We start from the raw sequence: 19,051 nt of genomic DNA on the forward strand, positions 1-19,051 counted from the left end.
ATATTCGTCATTTCTTTAACAGCTCATACAGCATTATGTTACATACATAAAGTTCTCTGACGGACAAAGTGACTCTTGGACCTTATTCTTATTTCGATCGTACTACGTATGAAACCTTTTCTTCTTTTCTGCCTTTTCTGTCTCAGAATGTATCGACTATGCTGATATTAAGGCTGACCCCTTGCCTTGTGGTGTCGAAATTCCGTCATATATCCATATTCTTTCTGCTACTGACCAGCTGAACAGATAGATGGGGAGACTTAGCTTCTCATTGATTTTGCTCCTCTTTTGTGTACCTTTCCATAGTCTTGCCCAATATGACATTTGCTAGCCATTACTTTCCAATGTCTACACTTAATGTTGAAAATATAATCAAAACAAGGCATGAGTTGCAGATAACCGAACCATTTATTATCTGAACGGGTTACTAACTCCAAAAAGTTATCCTTTAATAACAACTACCACACAATTACTTCTCTTTGTTTCATGTGGAGGAAGTGTCATTGTATTGTATAGATTTGGTTTGTACGGTACTTTTTTAGATATGGTAATGTTTTTATGTTATGCTATCTTTTAGACAAAAGGATCTGTCACCTTGTACATATTAATTAGATTATGTATTTGTAAAATACTATTTTCCATTTTTTGGATTTTGCACATTTCTGTAAGTTTCTTTGTGGGTTGTCTGATATTATCTATGTCCTTTTTTATGTTGTTTGTTGTGTTATTGTTGTTTTCTCCTGTCTATAATGTTACAGCCCTGACGAAGTTCCCTCTAGCAAAATCGGGAATGAAACATGTTGGCTGTGTGTCAGTTTTAAAAGATTGATTGAACAAAAAGAAATAATCTTGGAACAGATGTTGACGCCTGTGTTTTGACTTCACAAGTGCACCGTTTGTATTCTCTTGTGAGTGGGGCAGTGAGAGACAACTGCCTTCCATTATTCCTTCTGGCACCACCACCTGCCTCCTTTCCCACTGCCGGAAGTAGGAGGGTGGGATTTCCGGCGGTGGAGAAAGTGAAAGACACCCAAGGGAGACTAGTGTGATTTACCCTTCTCCCTGCGCCTCGTCATGAAAGGGTAAATATTAGCTGTGAAATGTGTTCAATGACTTTTGTTCTAAACTACAGAGCTGTACCTGGACACCCACCTTGTGTCCCTTGAAAGAAGCGGGAGTGTCTCCCTTTTATACCAGCAGGTTGTGTTGTATTGTTTTCAGTTTGTACTGGACCCTGAGGCAGATGGACTCTGTCAGCTCCGGCAGGATTTGCTGAAACTCTTCATAGTAATTCCTTGTGAACACGTGGGCCGCAGCCGGGGGGCTGGCGATGGCCTCCAGCTGAGTGCGGCTCGCATCCCACCCACCAACAGCAAAGACCTCCACCCCAGCGCGCCGGAGCTCTAGGGCCGGACCTGTGACATCATCCTCTGACCCCGAAGCTGAGAAGAGGACCAGGACCCTGGGCACGTGGGCTCTGGCCCCCCCGCTCTCGAACAGCACCTCCTCTCTGACGAAGGAGAGGGCTCGACCAGTATTAGCACGACGGTCCCTCAGTTCCAAGGTCCGCAGAGAGTCAAACAGGACACTGACGTTGTGGGAGTCGCTGAAGGGGACCATTATCTGAGCATCACCGCTGAACTGGACCAGGCTGAACCGCACCGAGTCCCGGGACACGTGGAAGCTTCTCTCCACCTCCACGAAGGGCCTCAGGAGGTGGGGGCTCAAAATCTCAGCAATAAAAAAAGTATGGACTAAAAGCACCACATCTGCCTTTATATCCATCCGACCAGAGCATTCTGTGGAAAGAAAAACAGAGACATGTCAGAGAAGAGCAGACAACATGTGCAAAGGAAGACAGGGATGAGGCTGGGGGAGCCGGGATTCTGCCTCACAAAATATCAACCTGTGAAAACAGTCACTGCACAACCTGTGCGCATGAATACAATAAATACACGCAGCATCCACACTGCGCTGTTACAAATACACAACAGTATCCACACTGCGCTGTTACAAATACACACCAGCATCCACACTGCACTGTTACCAAATACACACCAGCATCCACACTGCGCTGTTTACAAATACACACCAGTATCCACACTGCACTGTTACCAAATACACACCAGCATCATCCACACTGCGCTGTTACCAAATACACAACAACATACACACTGCGCTGTTACCAAATAAACACCAGTATCCACACTGCACTGTTACCAAATCCACACCAGCATCCACACTGCGCTGTTACAAATACACACCAGTATCCACACTGCACTGTTACCAAATACACACCAGCATCCACACTGCGCTGTTACCAAATACACACCAGCATCCACACTGCACTGTTACCAAATACACAACAGCATCCATGCTGAGCTGTTAACAAATACACAACAGCATCCATGCTGAGCTGTTAACAAATACACAACAGCATCCACACTGCGCTATTATAAATACACACCAGTATCCACACTGCACTGTTACCAAATACACAACAGCATCCACACTGCGCTGTTACAAATACACACCAGCATCCACACTGCGCTGTTACAAATACACACCAGTATCCACACTGCACTGTTACCAAATACACAACAGCATCCACACTGCGCTGTTACAAATACACACCAGCATCCACACTGCGCTGTTACAAATACACACCAGTATCCACACTGCACTGTTACCAAATGCAACACCAGCATCCATGCTGAGCTGTTAACAAATACACACCAGCATCCACACTGCGCTGTTACAAATACACATCAGTATCCACACTGCACTGCTACCAAATACACAACAGCATCCACACTGCGCTGTTACAAATACACACCAGTATCCACACTGCACTGTAACCAAATACACATCAGCATCCACTGCGCTGTTACAAATACACACCAGTATCCACACTGCACTGTTACCAAATACATAACAGCATCCATACTGCGCTGTTACAAATACACACCAGCATCCACACTGCGCTGTTACAAATACACGCCAGCATCCGCACTGCGCTATTACCAAATACACGCCAGCATCCACACTGCGCTGTTACAAATACACGCCAGCATCCACACTGCGCTGTTACAAATACACACCAGCATCCACACTGAGCTGTACCCAAATACACACCACCATCCACACTGCGCTGTACCCAAATACACACCTGCATGCACACTGCGCTGTACCCAAATACACACCAGCATCCACACTGTGCTGTACCCAAATACACACCAGCATCCACACTGCGCTGTACCCAAATACACACCAGCATCTGTACTGCGCTGTTACAAAAACACGCCAGCATCCACACTGCGCTGTTACAAATACACACCAGCATCCACACTGTGCTGTAATAAATACACACCAGCATCCAAACTGCACTGTTGCAAATACACGCCAGCATCCACACTGCGCAGTTACAAATACACACCAGCATCCACACTGCACTGTTACCAAATACACACCAGCATCCACACTGCACTGTTACCAAATACACGTCAGCATCCACACTGCAGTTTACCCAAATACACACCAGCATCCACACTGCGCAGTTACAAATACACACCAGCATCCACACTGCACTGTTACCAAATACACACCAGCATCCACACTGCGCTATGCCAAATACACGCCAGTATCCACACTGCGCTGTACCCAAATACACGCCAGCATCCACACTGCGCTGTTACAAATACACACAAGCATCCACACTGCGCTGTACCCAAATACACACCACCATCCACACTGCGCTGTACCCAAATACACACCTGCATGCACACTGCGCTGTACCCAAATACACACCAGCATCCACACTGTGCTGTACCCAAATACACACCAGCATCCACACTGCGCTGTACCCAAATACACACCAGCATCTGTACTGCGCTGTTACAAAAACACGCCAGCATCCACACTGCGCTGTTACCAAATACACACCAGCATCCACACTGCACTGTTACCAAATACACGCCAGCATCCACACTGCAGTGTACCCAAATACACACCAGCATCCACACTGCTCAGTTACAAATACACACCAGCATCCACACTGCACTGTTACCAAATACGCACCAGCATCCACACTGCGCTATACCAAATACACGCCAGTATCCACACTGCGCTGTACCCAAATACACACCAGCATCTGTACAGCGCTGTTACAAAAACACGCCAGCATCCACACTGCGCTGTTACAAATACACACCAGCATCCACACTGCGCTGTAATAAATACACACCAGCATCCACACTGCACTGTTACAAATACATGCCAGCATCCACACTGCGCTGTTACAAATACACACCAGCATCCACACTGCACTGTTACCAAATACACGCCAGCATCCACACTGCACTGTTACCAAATACACGCCAGCATCCACACTGCAGTTTACCCAAATACACACCAGCATCCACACTGCGCAGTTACAAATACACACCAGCATCCACACTGCACTGTTACCAAATACACACCAGCATCCACACTGCACTATGCCAAATACACGCCAGTATCCACACTGCGCTCTACCCTGTACCCAAATACACACCAGCATCCACACTGCGCTGTACCCAAATACACACCAGCATCTGTACTGCGCTGTTACAAAAACACGCCAGCATCCACACTGCGCTGTTACAAATACACACCAGCATCCACACTGCGCTGTAATAAATATACACCAGCATCCACACTGCACTGTTACAAATACACGCCAGCATCCACACTGCGCAGTTACAAATACACACCAGCATCCACACTGCACTGTTACCAAATACACACCAGCATCCACACTGCACTGTTACCAAATACACGCCAGCATCCACACTGCAGTGTACCCAAATACACACCAGCAACCACACTGCTCAGTTACAAATACACACCAGCATCCACACTGCACTGTTACCAAATACACACCAGCATCCACACTGCGCTATGCCAAATACACGCCAGTATCCACACTGCGCTGTACCCAAATACACACCAGCATCCTTTCTGCGCTGTTACCAAAAACACGCCAGCATCCACACTGCGCTGTTACAAATACACACCAGCATCCACACTGCGCAGTAATAAATACACACCAGCATCCACACTGCGCTGTTACAACAACACACCAGCATCCACACTGCGCTGTACCCAAATACACACCAGCATCCATGCTGCGCTGTACTCAGATACACACTAGCATCAACACTGGGCTGTACCCAAATACACACCAGTATCCACACTGCACTGTTACAAATACACACCAGCATCCAAACTGCGCTGTTACAAATACACGCCAGCATCCACACTGCGCTGTACCCAAATACACACCAGCATCCGTACTGCGCTGTACCAAAATACACATCAGCATCCACACTGTGCTGTACCCTAATACACACCAGCATCCACACTGCGCTGTACCCAAATACACACCTGCATGCACACTGCGCTGTACCCAAATACACACCAGCATCCACACTGTGCTGTACCCAAATACACACCAGCATCCACACTGCACTGTACCCAAATACACACCAGCATCTGTACTGCGCTGTTACAAAAACATGCCAGCATCCACACTGCGCTGTTACAAATACACACCAGCATCCACACTGCGCTGTAATAAATACACACCAGCATCCACACTGCACTGTTACAAATACACGCCAGCATCCACACTGCGCAGTTACAAATACACACCAGCATCCACACTGCACTGTTACCAAATACACACCAGCATCCACACTGCACTGTTACCAAATACACGCCAGCATCCACACTGCAGTTTACCCAAATACACACCAGCATCCACACTGCGCAGTTACAAATACACACCAGCATCCACACTGCACTGTTACCAAATACACACCAGCATCCACACTGCGCTATGCCAAATACACGCCAGTATCCACACTGCGCTGTACCCAAATACACGCCAGCATCCACACTGCGCTGTTACAAATACATACCAGCATCCACACTGCGCTGTACCCAAATACACACCACCATCCACACTGCGCTGTACCCAAATACACACCAGCATCCACACTGTGCTGTACCCAAATACACACCAGCATCCACACTGCGCTGTACCCAAATACACACCAGCATCCACACTGCGCTGTTACAAAAACACACCAGCATCCACACTGCGCTGTAATAAATACACACCAGCATCCACACTGCACTGTTACAAATACACGCCAGCATCCATACTGCGCAGTTACAAATACACACCAGCATCCACACTGCACTGTTACCAAATACACGCCAGCATCCACACTGCAGTGTACCCAAATACACACCAGCATCCACACTGCTCAGTTACAAATATACACCAGCATCCACACTGCACTGTTACCAAATACACACCAGCATCCACACTGCGCTATGCCAAATACACGCCAGTATCCACACTGCGCTGTACCCAAATACACACCAGCATCCTTTCTGCGCTGTTACCAAATACACACAAGCATCCACACTGCACTGTTACCAAATACACACCAGCATCCATACTGCGCTGTTAAAAATACACACCAGCATCCACACTGCACTGTTACCAAATACGCACCAGCATCCACACTGCGCTATACCAAATACACGCCAGTATCCACACTGCGCTGTACCCAAATACACACCAGCATCCGTATTGCGCTGTTACAAAAACACGCCAGCATCCACACTGCGCTGTTAAAAATACACGCTGTTGGACTTGGCCCTTAGGGCAGGTTCACCCCTAGACTTTTTGCTTGTAATGGTGACCTGGTGATGGTGATTTTTGGGTTCTGCGCACTTTCACTGTGTCCCAGTGGAAAGTGCGTGCGCACTCTGAGTGCATGTGCTGAGCTAGGCCTGCCCGCCCATAGGAATGCATGGGGAATGTATGTGTCCCTGGTAGTTCCTGATGCGTGGGGTGTACAGGCTTGAGTCTGGTATGTGTGAACTCGTGAGAGTGAATGCTGCGAGATGGTGTATGCAGCATGTATGTGTCTAGTAGGGAAGCGCCACTTCTGGACATTGAGATATGTGTGCAGTGAGGGTGCTGGAGCGTGATTGGCTGGAGCTGGCTGGCATGCCAGGCTCCAGGAAGTCTGGATGGGTCTGCCCGGTGGTGAGTGGGAGATTAGCATGAGTGATGTGTGGGAGGAGTGTACCTGTGTCCTGGATGGGCTGGGTTTTCCCCACACAATGCTGGCTCCGCCCCCCTGTGGTGTGACTGATGTCCCTAGCCCTGCCAGTGAAAGAAAGGGGTGGTTGGGCCATCAAGGGTACTCAAGAACCAGCTGCAACTGGTTTCTCCCCCACCCTGCACCTTAGACAAAGGAATGAGGTGTATAAAAATGGGGCTGTGTCCCCACAGAAAATGTTCTCTGCCAGGATCCTGCCTGAGGGGGCTGCTGCGTTTGCTGGGCCAGAGGACCGCCACTTGGACTGTCTCCCTGCCTGGAGACCCAGTGAGCTGGCTCTGGGCCCAGCCTTGCCCCCCCTACCTGCCTAGAAGGACTTTTGCTGGGCTTGTTGGCCCCTAGCGCCTGGGAGCGCTTTGGATTGCCTTTTGGCGCTTGAGAGTGCTTCGTTTTCCTTCTAGCGCCTAACAGCGCTTTATTCGGGCTGTAGCGCTTGAGAGCGCTGTGCCTGCTACAGCCGGTGCCCACCCGGCGTGTGCCCGCCTAATTTGCTGATTTTGAAGCCCCTGGCGAGTGCCCACCTCGCCAGGGACCGTGCCGCTATTTTCGTGGCCATAGCGAGAGCCCACCTCGCCTTATTTAAATTATCGGGAGCTCACCCCGTGTGGAAATCACCGACGCAGCCCAGGAACACGGCCGGGCCGCCGCGCTGCCTACGGCGACCCGGAAGTCCCGCCTCCACACCCTCAGGGCCGCGCTGCCATTGGCGGCCCCGAACCGGAAGTCAGGCGGAACAGGTGGGACAACCGGAAGTCGACAGGAGCCCACCCTGCGCTCCGGTACCAGGACCTGCAGCAAGAAGAGTGAGGCTGGGCGCGAGGTTCCCCCGGGCAGGAGAGCCCAGGAGAGTGAGAGGAGCCCCGCCCGCGGCCCCAGAGCGACCGCCGGAGAAGTGCTGCAGGGAGCGAGGCTCCCGTGTGAGGAGGAGCGCCCCGCCCGCCCGCCAGGAGGGAGCCGGTGAGTGGGGCCCCGGGGGCATTTCTTCTTTAGAGCCTGAGAGGCTCCATCCGGGGGCAGTGTTCAGAGCCCTGCGAGGCTCCAACGACGGGGCATTTCTTTAATTAGAGCCCAGTGGGGCTCAGGTGGCAAAGTGGTGACGAGCCCTGGGAGGGCCGCGAGGGCATTTTGTTTCCTGCCCACAAGAGGCTCAAGGCGCCCGATCTGTTGGCAGAACCACGGAGGCTCGAAGGGGCACCTTTATCTACAAGCCCTGAGAGGTTCCTGAGTGCCCCCATTGCTAATTCAGAGCCCAGAGAGGCTCCTGGCCCCCATTGCTGTGTTAGAACCCCTGAGAGGCTCAGGGGGCAATTTGTGTGCTTGAGCCTAGAGAGGCTCCCACGTTGGCCACAGTATTGTCTGCACAGTTGCCCAGCACTTTGTGGGCAACTGCTACGTTTAGGACCCTGGACACTGGACACAGGGCGTCCTAGCCCCAGAGAGGCCAGTTGGCCTAGGGACAGTCACAGGTGGTGACCTACGTGAGTTTGGCGCAATTGTTCATTTTCTGCACCTCTGAATGTATTGTTGATGCATCATGTGTTTTCCTCCTTACACCGCTGAATGAATGTTATGCATTGCATCATGTGTTATGTTCTTACACCCCTACAGGTAGTGTAATATGTAGGTGGTTGTTTCCTTCTTGCTAGTACAGGTGGTGCTAGCAGAGCCCAGGTTCCCTAGTGTAATCTCCTAAGATAGTGAGGGTTGCATAGGTGGTGCTCACCTGGTGCCAGTAGTGACTGGTTGTATGTTATTTTGTGCTAATGTAATTTTACATTCTAAGTGCTATTTCTAAGAAGTGTTACTTCTAAAAGTGCTGATTCCTGACAGTGGTCCAGGTGGCCCTGTCTTGTACATATCCCCTGTAAATTCTGCCCGTGCCCCTGGCACAATGTAAGGTGTGTGTTTTATCTAATGTATTTTGGTGTAATACAAAGGCTATTTTTATATATAACCTTGTGTGGAGTTTCCTTTGTGGTGGGCCTTGGGTGTTGTTGCTGGGGTGCGTGCGCAAATACTTAACTCATATCGCCTCCAAGTTTAGCCTTGCTGCTCGCGCCACGTTACCTAGAGGGCGAGTAGGGGTTATCTTGGCGTGTAACTCCCTTGCCCTGACACTTAGAACTGGCGATCCCTGACTGACCTCGACGCGAGTCTTGGCCGGCCAGGGTCCCGGGTCTAACATTGGCGGCAAGCGGTGAGGATGAGAATTTGTGCTTGCGTTGTACCACAGTGACAACTGGCCACACTACAAAACTCTGCATTTTAGATGACCACATTTTAGGGGATTATTGTTTTTGAAGTTCCATTATTTTCTTCTCCTGAAGGTATCATTGTGCAATTGTGTCCAGTACATTTGTTCCCCTGCCCCGCGCCCAGAGTTTGGTACCTGTGTCACATGTGGTCAGGTTGAGGAATCAGGGGTGGTAGAAACTGCCTTACCAGTCCGAGGGGGGGGTTGTGTGTGAATGAATGGTGTATGGCACTAGGCAAGTGAGTGTGAGTTCTCTGGGAGAGGGAACTTGCTGAACCTTTGTGAATTGTGTACTCCTGTGTTAGCTCAGACCCCTAGGTTCCCTGTGTGATCTTGTCTCTAGAACGTCCTGCCAAGATGGAGCTTGTGTTTGATCTCAGTGATCTAGTTTGGTATAATACGCAGGAGTTGGAAGGGTTCTGTAGAGAGAGAGACATAGGGGTGGATGGATCAGATACTAAGTACGAACTTAGGAGCTACCTGGTCCGATGGTGTAAGGAACAAAGGGATCTTGAGCGCAGTGAGGAAAGGGCCCGGGCCTCACACCAGGAGGGTGGTGGGTCTGTGGGGAGCCCTGAAGATTCAGAAGAGGAGGAAGAAAATGATAGCACAGGGACGCCAGCAGATAGTGAGGACCCCATAGATAGGGAGTCCCTTGCTGGGTCCAGCGCAGGAGGCAGCGCCTCATCCCTTTCCCTGTCCCCAGAGGAGCTGGAAGATAGGAGGAGAGAAAGGGAGCACCAGCTGGCCTTAGAGAAGCTCAGGTTAGAGCATGCCCAGGCTATGGCGCAGCTGGAGCTTAAGAAGCAACAGCTAGAGACTGAGAGGGTCTTAGCGCAGGAAAGGATGGAGGAGGCTAAGAGGGCCTCCACCAGAGGCAAAGTAGCTCTGGAGGGTAGACTATCCCCTGCGCGCAGTGTTGATTGTCTGGATTCCCCAGGGAGGGTTGAGTCCAGTGGTGGCAGCTATTTAGACTTCAGTGCAGACAGTCCCCTACCCCGTGCCCAACGTATGGTCCCTTGTTCCCAAGAGGAGGAGTTAAGGTTAAAGTTCAGGGGCAGTAGGAAACCGCCTCAACAGAAGTGGGGGTTTTTTGTGGATGACTGTTCTGATGCAATGTGGGATTGGCTGGCGGCTAGCTCGGATGAGGAGAGGGACGGAGTACTGGATATGTTCCTCAAAGAGCAGTTGCTCAGTGTTGTTTGTCCAGAGTTGCGCCAGCACCTGTTGAAGTCTGAGCACTTTAGTCCTTGGGCGCTTGCTGAGGAAGCAGAGCGCTGGGAAAGTGCTAGAGGTTCTCTAGAGTCATTGGTGAGTGACTCCAAAAGTAGTGGTTCAGGTATCCTCCAGCCCAGCGTGGTGGAGGAGGCTCAGTGTAGCCCAGCTAGGTCCCAGGATAGCGAGGAGAGTGTAGGGGCTCACTGCCTGGCTCAGTGGAGCAGGAGTGAGGGGGAGACCGAGGTTCCCCAGACGCCCGAAGCCCTGCCTCAGGACTTGGATGGTTTCTGTAGGGAACACCAGGTTGGGGACCTAGGCTGTCCTGTTAGTCCATTTGAGGAAGATCTCCTAGTGAGTAGAGGACCTGGAGCGTCTGTAACCAGAGCTCCTGTGGTTCTAGAGTCTGGCAGTACCGCTCCGGTAGGGAGGGTACAGGAGTCCAGCGTGAGGAGTGATTGGGGGAGTTCCCCAGTGGAAGAACCAGTGGGTCAGGGACTACCCAGTTGGGCTAGGATCCCGTGTAGTGACCATGGTGACACCACTTCTGTGCTGGGGGATCTTTGCGCACTGTCAGGTGGACAGGAGGCGGGAGATCTGCGCCAGGCAGACAGTCACACAACATATGTGTCATTTGTTAGCCTCAGGGGGATGGTGTGTGAATCCCCAGAAGTCCTGGAGTGCCAGGCAATTGTTCCCCCGAAGGTTTTAGACCAGAGGTTGGAAGGCCAGGTTCAGGATCAGCCTGACCTGAAGGGTAGGACGACTGTAACCAGTGTCCTGACCGGTTCTTCTTCCAGAGGAACTTCTCCAGTTGGGAGAGGGCAGACCTCTGGAAGGGGGTGCAGAGGGTGGGAGAGCCCACCTCTGACCCCGGTGCAGCCGGAGGGGTTAAACCCTGGGTTGGAGTGGCGCTGTAAGGGTACCCCGCGCAGGAGGAGGAGGAACCCTAGAAGAAGAGGTAGGGGGAGGAGAGCCTTCCCTGAGACTCCTGGTCCGCCTGAGGTTGTAGACCAAAGGCTGGTGAACCAGTGGCAGTCTAGTCCTGTCTTGCAGACAGGGAGAGTGGAGAATGGATACTATGTGCCAGGGGTTACTACCCCCCGCTCTGCGAATTGGCAAGGACCGGTGGCACCTGGGTGGCCCAGGGCCTGGTCCTGGCCGCGGACAGCTTGGGAGTACCAGTGGGGTAGCCCAGTTGGTCCAGACAGTGGTTTGAGAAGGAACCCTAGGGGTTCACCGTGGCATAGAACAGGAGGGTGTCCCGGCAGTGGCGGGCCTGCGTCCGTGTTCTATCGCCCCAAGCAGGGAAGTCCATCACGGTGGTGATTGTTCTCCCCTGCGTTTTGGCTGGAAGGGGGTTGTGTTGGACTTGGCCCTTAGGGCAGGTTCACCCCTAGACTTTTTGCTTGTAATGGTGACCTGGTGATGGTGATTTTTGGGTTCTGCGCACTTTCACTGTGTCCCAGTGGAAAGTGCGTGCGCACTCTGAGTGCATGTGCTGAGCTAGGCCTGCCCGCCCATAGGAATGCATGGGGAATGTATGTGTCCCTGGTAGTTCCTGATGCGTGGGGTGTACAGGCTTGAGTCTGGTATGTGTGAACTCGTGAGAGTGAATGCTGCGAGATGGTGTATGCAGCATGTATGTGTCTAGTAGGGAAGCGCCACTTCTGGACATTGAGATATGTGTGCAGTGAGGGTGCTGGAGCGTGATTGGCTGGAGCTGGCTGGCATGCCAGGCTCCAGGAAGTCTGGATGGGTCTGCCCGGTGGTGAGTGGGAGATTAGCATGAGTGATGTGTGGGAGGAGTGTACCTGTGTCCTGGATGGGCTGGGTTTTCCCCACACAATGCTGGCTCCGCCCCCCTGTGGTGTGACTGATGTCCCTAGCCCTGCCAGTGAAAGAAAGGGGTGGTTGGGCCATCAAGGGTACTCAAGAACCAGCTGCAACTGGTTTCTCCCCCACCCTGCACCTTAGACAAAGGAATGAGGTGTATAAAAATGGGGCTGTGTCCCCACAGAAAATGTTCTCTGCCAGGATCCTGCCTGAGGGGGCTGCTGCGTTTGCTGGGCCAGAGGACCGCCACTTGGACTGTCTCCCTGCCTGGAGACCCAGTGAGCTGGCTCTGGGCCCAGCCTTGCCCCCCCTACCTGCCTAGAAGGACTTTTGCTGGGCTTGTTGGCCCCTAGCGCCTGGGAGCGCTTTGGATTGCCTTTTGGCGCTTGAGAGTGCTTCGTTTTCCTTCTAGCGCCTAACAGCGCTTTATTCGGGCTGTAGCGCTTGAGAGCGCTGTGCCTGCTACAGCCGGTGCCCACCCGGCGTGTGCCCGCCTAATTTGCTGATTTTGAAGCCCCTGGCGAGTGCCCACCTCGCCAGGGACCGTGCCGCTATTTTCGTGGCCATAGCGAGAGCCCACCTCGCCTTATTTAAATTATCGGGAGCTCACCCCGTGTGGAAATCACCGACGCAGCCCAGGAACACGGCCGGGCCGCCGCGCTGCCTACGGCGACCCGGAAGTCCCGCCTCCACACCCTCAGGGCCGCGCTGCCATTGGCGGCCCCGAACCGGAAGTCAGGCGGAACAGGTGGGACAACCGGAAGTCGACAGGAGCCCACCCTGCGCTCCGGTACCAGGACCTGCAGCAAGAAGAGTGAGGCTGGGCGCGAGGTTCCCCAGGGCAGGAGAGCCCAGGAGAGTGAGAGGAGCCCCGCCCGCGGCCCCAGAGCGACCGCCGGAGAAGTGCTGCAGGGAGCGAGGCTCCCGTGTGAGGAGGAGCGCCCCGCCCGCCCGCCAGGAGGGAGCCGGTGAGTGGGGCCCCGGGGGCATTTCTTCTTTAGAGCCTGAGAGGCTCCATCCGGGGGCAGTGTTCAGAGCCCTGCGAGGCTCCAACGACGGGGCATTTCTTTAATTAGAGCCCAGTGGGGCTCAGGTGGCAAAGTGGTGACGAGCCCTGGGAGGGCCGCGAGGGCATTTTGTTTCCTGCCCACAAGAGGCTCAAGGCGCCCGATCTGTTGGCAGAACCACGGAGGCTCGAAGGGGCACCTTTATCTACAAGCCCTGAGAGGTTCCTGAGTGCCCCCATTGCTAATTCAGAGCCCAGAGAGGCTCCTGGCCCCCATTGCTGTGTTAGAACCCCTGAGAGGCTCAGGGGGCAATTTGTGTGCTTGAGCCTAGAGAGGCTCCCACGTTGGCCACAGTATTGTCTGCACAGTTGCCCAGCACTTTGTGGGCAACTGCTACGTTTAGGACCCTGGACACTGGACACAGGGCGTCCTAGCCCCAGAGAGGCCAGTTGGCCTAGGGACAGTCACAGGTGGTGACCTACGTGAGTTTGGCGCAATTGTTCATTTTCTGCACCTCTGAATGTATTGTTGATGCATCATGTGTTTTCCTCCTTACACCGCTGAATGAATGTTATGCATTGCATCATGTGTTATGTTCTTACACCCCTACAGGTAGTGTAATATGTAGGTGGTTGTTTCCTTCTTGCTAGTACAGGTGGTGCTAGCAGAGCCCAGGTTCCCTAGTGTAATCTCCTAAGATAGTGAGGGTTGCATAGGTGGTGCTCACCTGGTGCCAGTAGTGACTGGTTGTATGTTATTTTGTGCTAATGTAATTTTACATTCTAAGTGCTATTTCTAAGAAGTGTTACTTCTAAAAGTGCTGATTCCTGACAGTGGTCCAGGTGGCCCTGTCTTGTACATATCCCCTGTAAATTCTGCCCGTGCCCCTGGCACAATGTAAGGTGTGTGTTTTATCTAATGTATTTTGGTGTAATACAAAGGCTATTTTTATATATAACCTTGTGTGGAGTTTCCTTTGTGGTGGGCCTTGGGTGTTGTTGCTGGGGTGCGTGCGCAAATACTTAACTCATATCGCCTCCAAGTTTAGCCTTGCTGCTCGCGCCACGTTACCTAGAGGGCGAGTAGGGGTTATCTTGGCGTGTAACTCCCTTGCCCTGACACCTAGAACTGGCGATCCCTGACTGACCTCGACGCGAGTCTTGGCCGGCCAGGGTCCCGGGTCTAACACACGCCAGCATCCACACTGCGCTATTACCAAATACACGCCAGCATCCACACTGCACTGTCACCAAATACACGCCAACATCCACACTGCGCTGTTCCCAAATACACACCAGCATCCACACTGCGCTGTTACAAATACACGCCAGCATCCACACTGCGCTGTACCCAAATACACACCAGCATCCACACTGCGCTGTACCCAAATACAAACCAGCATCCACATTGCGCTGTACCCAAATACACACCTGCATGCACACTGTGCTGTACCCAAATACACACCAGCATCCACACTGTGCTGTACCCAAATACACAACAGCATCCACACTGCGCTGTACCCAAATACACACCAGCATCCACACTGCGCTGTGCCCAAATACACACCAGCATCTGTACTGCGCTGTTACAAAAACACGCCAGCATCCACACTGCGCTGTTACAAATACACACCAGCATCCACACTGCGCTGTAATAAATACACACCAGCATCCACACTGCGCTGTTACAACAACACACCAGCATCCACACTGCGCTGTACCCAAATACACACCAGCATCCATGCTGCGCTGTACTCAGATACACACTAGCATCAACACTGGGCTGTACCCAAATTCACACCAGTATCCAGACTGCACTGTTACAAATACACACCAGCATCCAAACTGCGCTGTTACAAAAACACGCCAGCATCCACACTGCGCTGTTACAAATACACACCAGCATCCACACTGCGCTGTACCAAAATACACATCAGCATCCACACTGTGCTGTACCCTAATACACACCAGCATCCACACTGCGCTGTACCCAAATACACACCAGCATCCGTACTGTGATGTACCCAAATACACACCAGCATCCACACTGCGCTGTACCCAAATACACACCAGCATCCACACTGCGCTGTACCCAAATACTCACCAGCAACCACACTGTGTTGTACCAAAATACACACCAGCATCCGTACTGCGCTGTTACAAAAACACGCCAGCATCCACACTGCGCTGTACCCAAATACACACCTGCATGCACACTGTGCTGTACCCAAATACACACCAGCATCCACACTGTGCTGTACCCAAATACACAACAGCATCCACACTGCGCTGTACCCAAATACACACCAGCATCCACACTGCGCTGTACCCAAATACACACCAGCATCCACACTGCGCTGTACCCAAATACACGCCACCATCCACACTGCGCTGTACCCAAATACACACCAGCAACCACACTGCGCTGTACCTAAATACACACCAGCATCTGTACTGCACTGTTACAAAAGCATGCCAGCATTCACACTGCGCTGTTACAAATATACGCCAGCATCCACACTGCACTGTTACCAAATACACGCCAGTATCCACACTGTGCTGATACCAATTACACACCAGCATCCACACTGCGCTGTACCCAAATACACACCAGCATCCACACTGCGCTGTAACCAAATACACACCATCATCCACACTGCGCTGTAATAAATACACACCAGCATCCACACTGCACTGTTACAAATACACGCCAGCATCCACACTGCGCAGTTACAAATACACACCAGCATCCACACTGCACTGTTACCAAATACACACCAGCATCCAGACTGTGCTATGCCAAATACACGCCAGTATCCACACTGCGCTATTACCAAATACACGCCAGCATCCACACTGCGCTGTACCCAAATACACACCAGCATCCACACTGCGCTGTACCCAAATACAAACCAGCATCCACACTGCGCTGTACCCAAATACACACCTGCATGCACACTGTGCTGTACCCAAATACACACCAGCATCCACACTGTGCTGTACCCAAATACACAACAGCATCCACACTGCGCTGTACCCAAATACACACCAGCATCCACACTGCGCTGTACCCAAATACACACCAGCATCTGTACTGCGCTGTTACAAAAACATGCCAGCATCCACACTGCGCTGTTACAAATACACATCAGCATCCACACTGCGCTGTAATAAATACACACCAGCATCCACACTGCGCTGTTACAACAACACACCAGCATCCACACTGCGCTGTACCCAAATACACACCAGCATCCATGCTGCGCTGTACTCAGATACACACTAGCATCAACACTGGGCTGTACCCAAATACACACCAGTATCCACACTGCACTGTTACAAATACACACCAGCATCCAAACTGCGCTGTTACAAATACACACCAGCATCCACACTGCGCTGTACCCAAATACACACCAGCATCCGTACTGCGCTGTACCAAAATACACATCAGCATCCACACTGTGCTGTACCCAAATACACACCAGCATCCACACTGCGCTGTACCCAAATACACACCAGCATCCGTACTGTGATGTACCCAAATACACACCAGCATCCACACTGCGCTGTACCCAAATACACACCAGCATCCACACTGCGCTGTACTCAAATACTCACCAGCAACCACAATGCGTTGTACCAAAATACACACCAGCATCCGTACTTTGCTGTTACAAAAACACGCCAGCATCCACACTTCGCTGTTACAAATACAGGCCGGCATCCACACTGCACTATTACCAAATACACGCCAGTATCCACAATGTTCTGATACCAAATACACACCAGCATCCACACTGCGCTGTACCCAAATACACGTCAGCATCCACACTGCGCTCTACCCAAGTACACATCAGGATCCACACTGTGCTGTGCCCAAATACACACCAGCATCCACACTGCACTGTACCCAAATACACGCCAGCATCCACACTTCGCTGTACCCAAATACACACCAGCATCCACACTGTGCTGTACCCAAATACACGCCACCATCCACACTGCGCTGTACCCAAATACACACCAGCAACCACACTGCGCTGTACCCAAATACACACCAGCATCTGTACTGCACTGTTACAAAAGCATGCCAGCATTCACACTGCGCTGTTACAAATATACGCCAGCATCCACACTGCACTGTTACCAAATACACGCCAGTATCCACACTGTGCTGATACCAATTACACACCAGCATCCACACTGCGCTGTACCCAAATACACACCAGCATCCACACCGCGCTGTAACCAAATACACACCAGCATCCACACTGCGCTGTAATAAATACACACCAGCATCCACACTGCACTGTTACAAATACACGCCAGCATCCACACTGCGCAGTTACAAATACACACCAGCATCCACACTGCTACCAAATACACACCAGCATCCACACTGTGCTATGCCAAATACACGCCAGTATCCACACTGCGCTGTACCCAAATACACACCAGCATCCTTACTGCGCTGTTACCAAATACACACCAGCATCCACACTGCACGGTTACCAAATACACACCAGCATCCATACTGCGCTGTTACAAATACACACCAGCATCCACACTGCACTGGTATCAAATACACACCAGCATCCACACTGCGCTATACCAAATACACGCCAGTATCCACAATGCGCTGTACCCAAATACACACCAGCATCCATACTGCGCTGTTACAAAAACACGCCAGTATCCACACTGCGCTGTTACAAATACACGCCAGCATCCACACTGCGCTATTACCAAATACACGCCAGCATCCACACTGCGCTGTTACCAAATACACGCCAGCATCCACACTGCGCTGTTCCCGAATACACACCCGCATCCACACTGCGCTGTTACAAATACACGCCAGCATCCACACTGCGCTGTACCCAAATACACACCAGCATCCACACTGCGCTGTACCCAAATACACACCAGCATCCACACTGCGCTGTACCCAAATACACACCAGCATCCACACTGCGCTGTACCCAAATACACACCTGCATGCAAACTGCGCTGTACCCAAATACACACCAGCATCCACACTGCGCTGTAATAAATACACACTAGCATCCACACTGCGCTGTTACAACAACACACCAGCATCCACACTGCACTGTACCCAAATACACACCGGCATCCATACTGCGCAGTACTCAGATACACACTAGCATCCACACTGCACTGTACCCAAATACACACCAGTATCCACACTGCACTGTTACAAATACACACCAGCATCCAAACTGCGATGTTACGAATACACGCCAGCATCCACACTGCGCTGTACCCAAATACACACCAGCATCCGTACTGTGCTGTACCCAAATACACATCAGCATCCACACTGCGCTGTACCCAAATACACACCAGCATCTGTACTGTGATGTACCCAAATACACACCAGCATCCACACTGCGCTGTACCCAAATACACACCAGCATCCACACTGCGCTGTACCCAAATACACACCAGCAACCACACTGCGCTGTACCCAAATACACACCAGCATCCGTACTGCGCTGTTACTAAAACAAGCCAGCATCCACACTGCACTGTTAC

The 19,051-nt window shown here is 51.7% G+C and overlaps 1 protein-coding gene across 1 annotated transcript in view; it reads right to left on the bottom strand.

Annotated features, from left to right (window-relative positions):
- Nucleotides 1–397: 397 nt before the first annotated feature.
- The window catches only part of LOC147736652 (collagen alpha-1(XII) chain-like), a 161,719-nt gene continuing 143,065 nt past the window's right edge, over nucleotides 398–19,051 (bottom strand). Inside the window, exon 5 of the mRNA XM_086953798.1 lies at nucleotides 398–1,799. Within this exon, the coding sequence (XP_086809924.1) occupies nucleotides 1,189–1,799 (611 nt within the window). The 3' untranslated portion in view covers nucleotides 398–1,188. The remainder of the gene's footprint in view (nucleotides 1,800–19,051) is intronic.

The sequence above is a fragment of the Lissotriton vulgaris genome, chromosome 1_2, assembly GCF_964263255.1.
Source record: "Lissotriton vulgaris chromosome 1_2, aLisVul1.2, whole genome shotgun sequence".
Taxonomy (NCBI): domain Eukaryota; kingdom Metazoa; phylum Chordata; class Amphibia; order Caudata; family Salamandridae; genus Lissotriton; species Lissotriton vulgaris.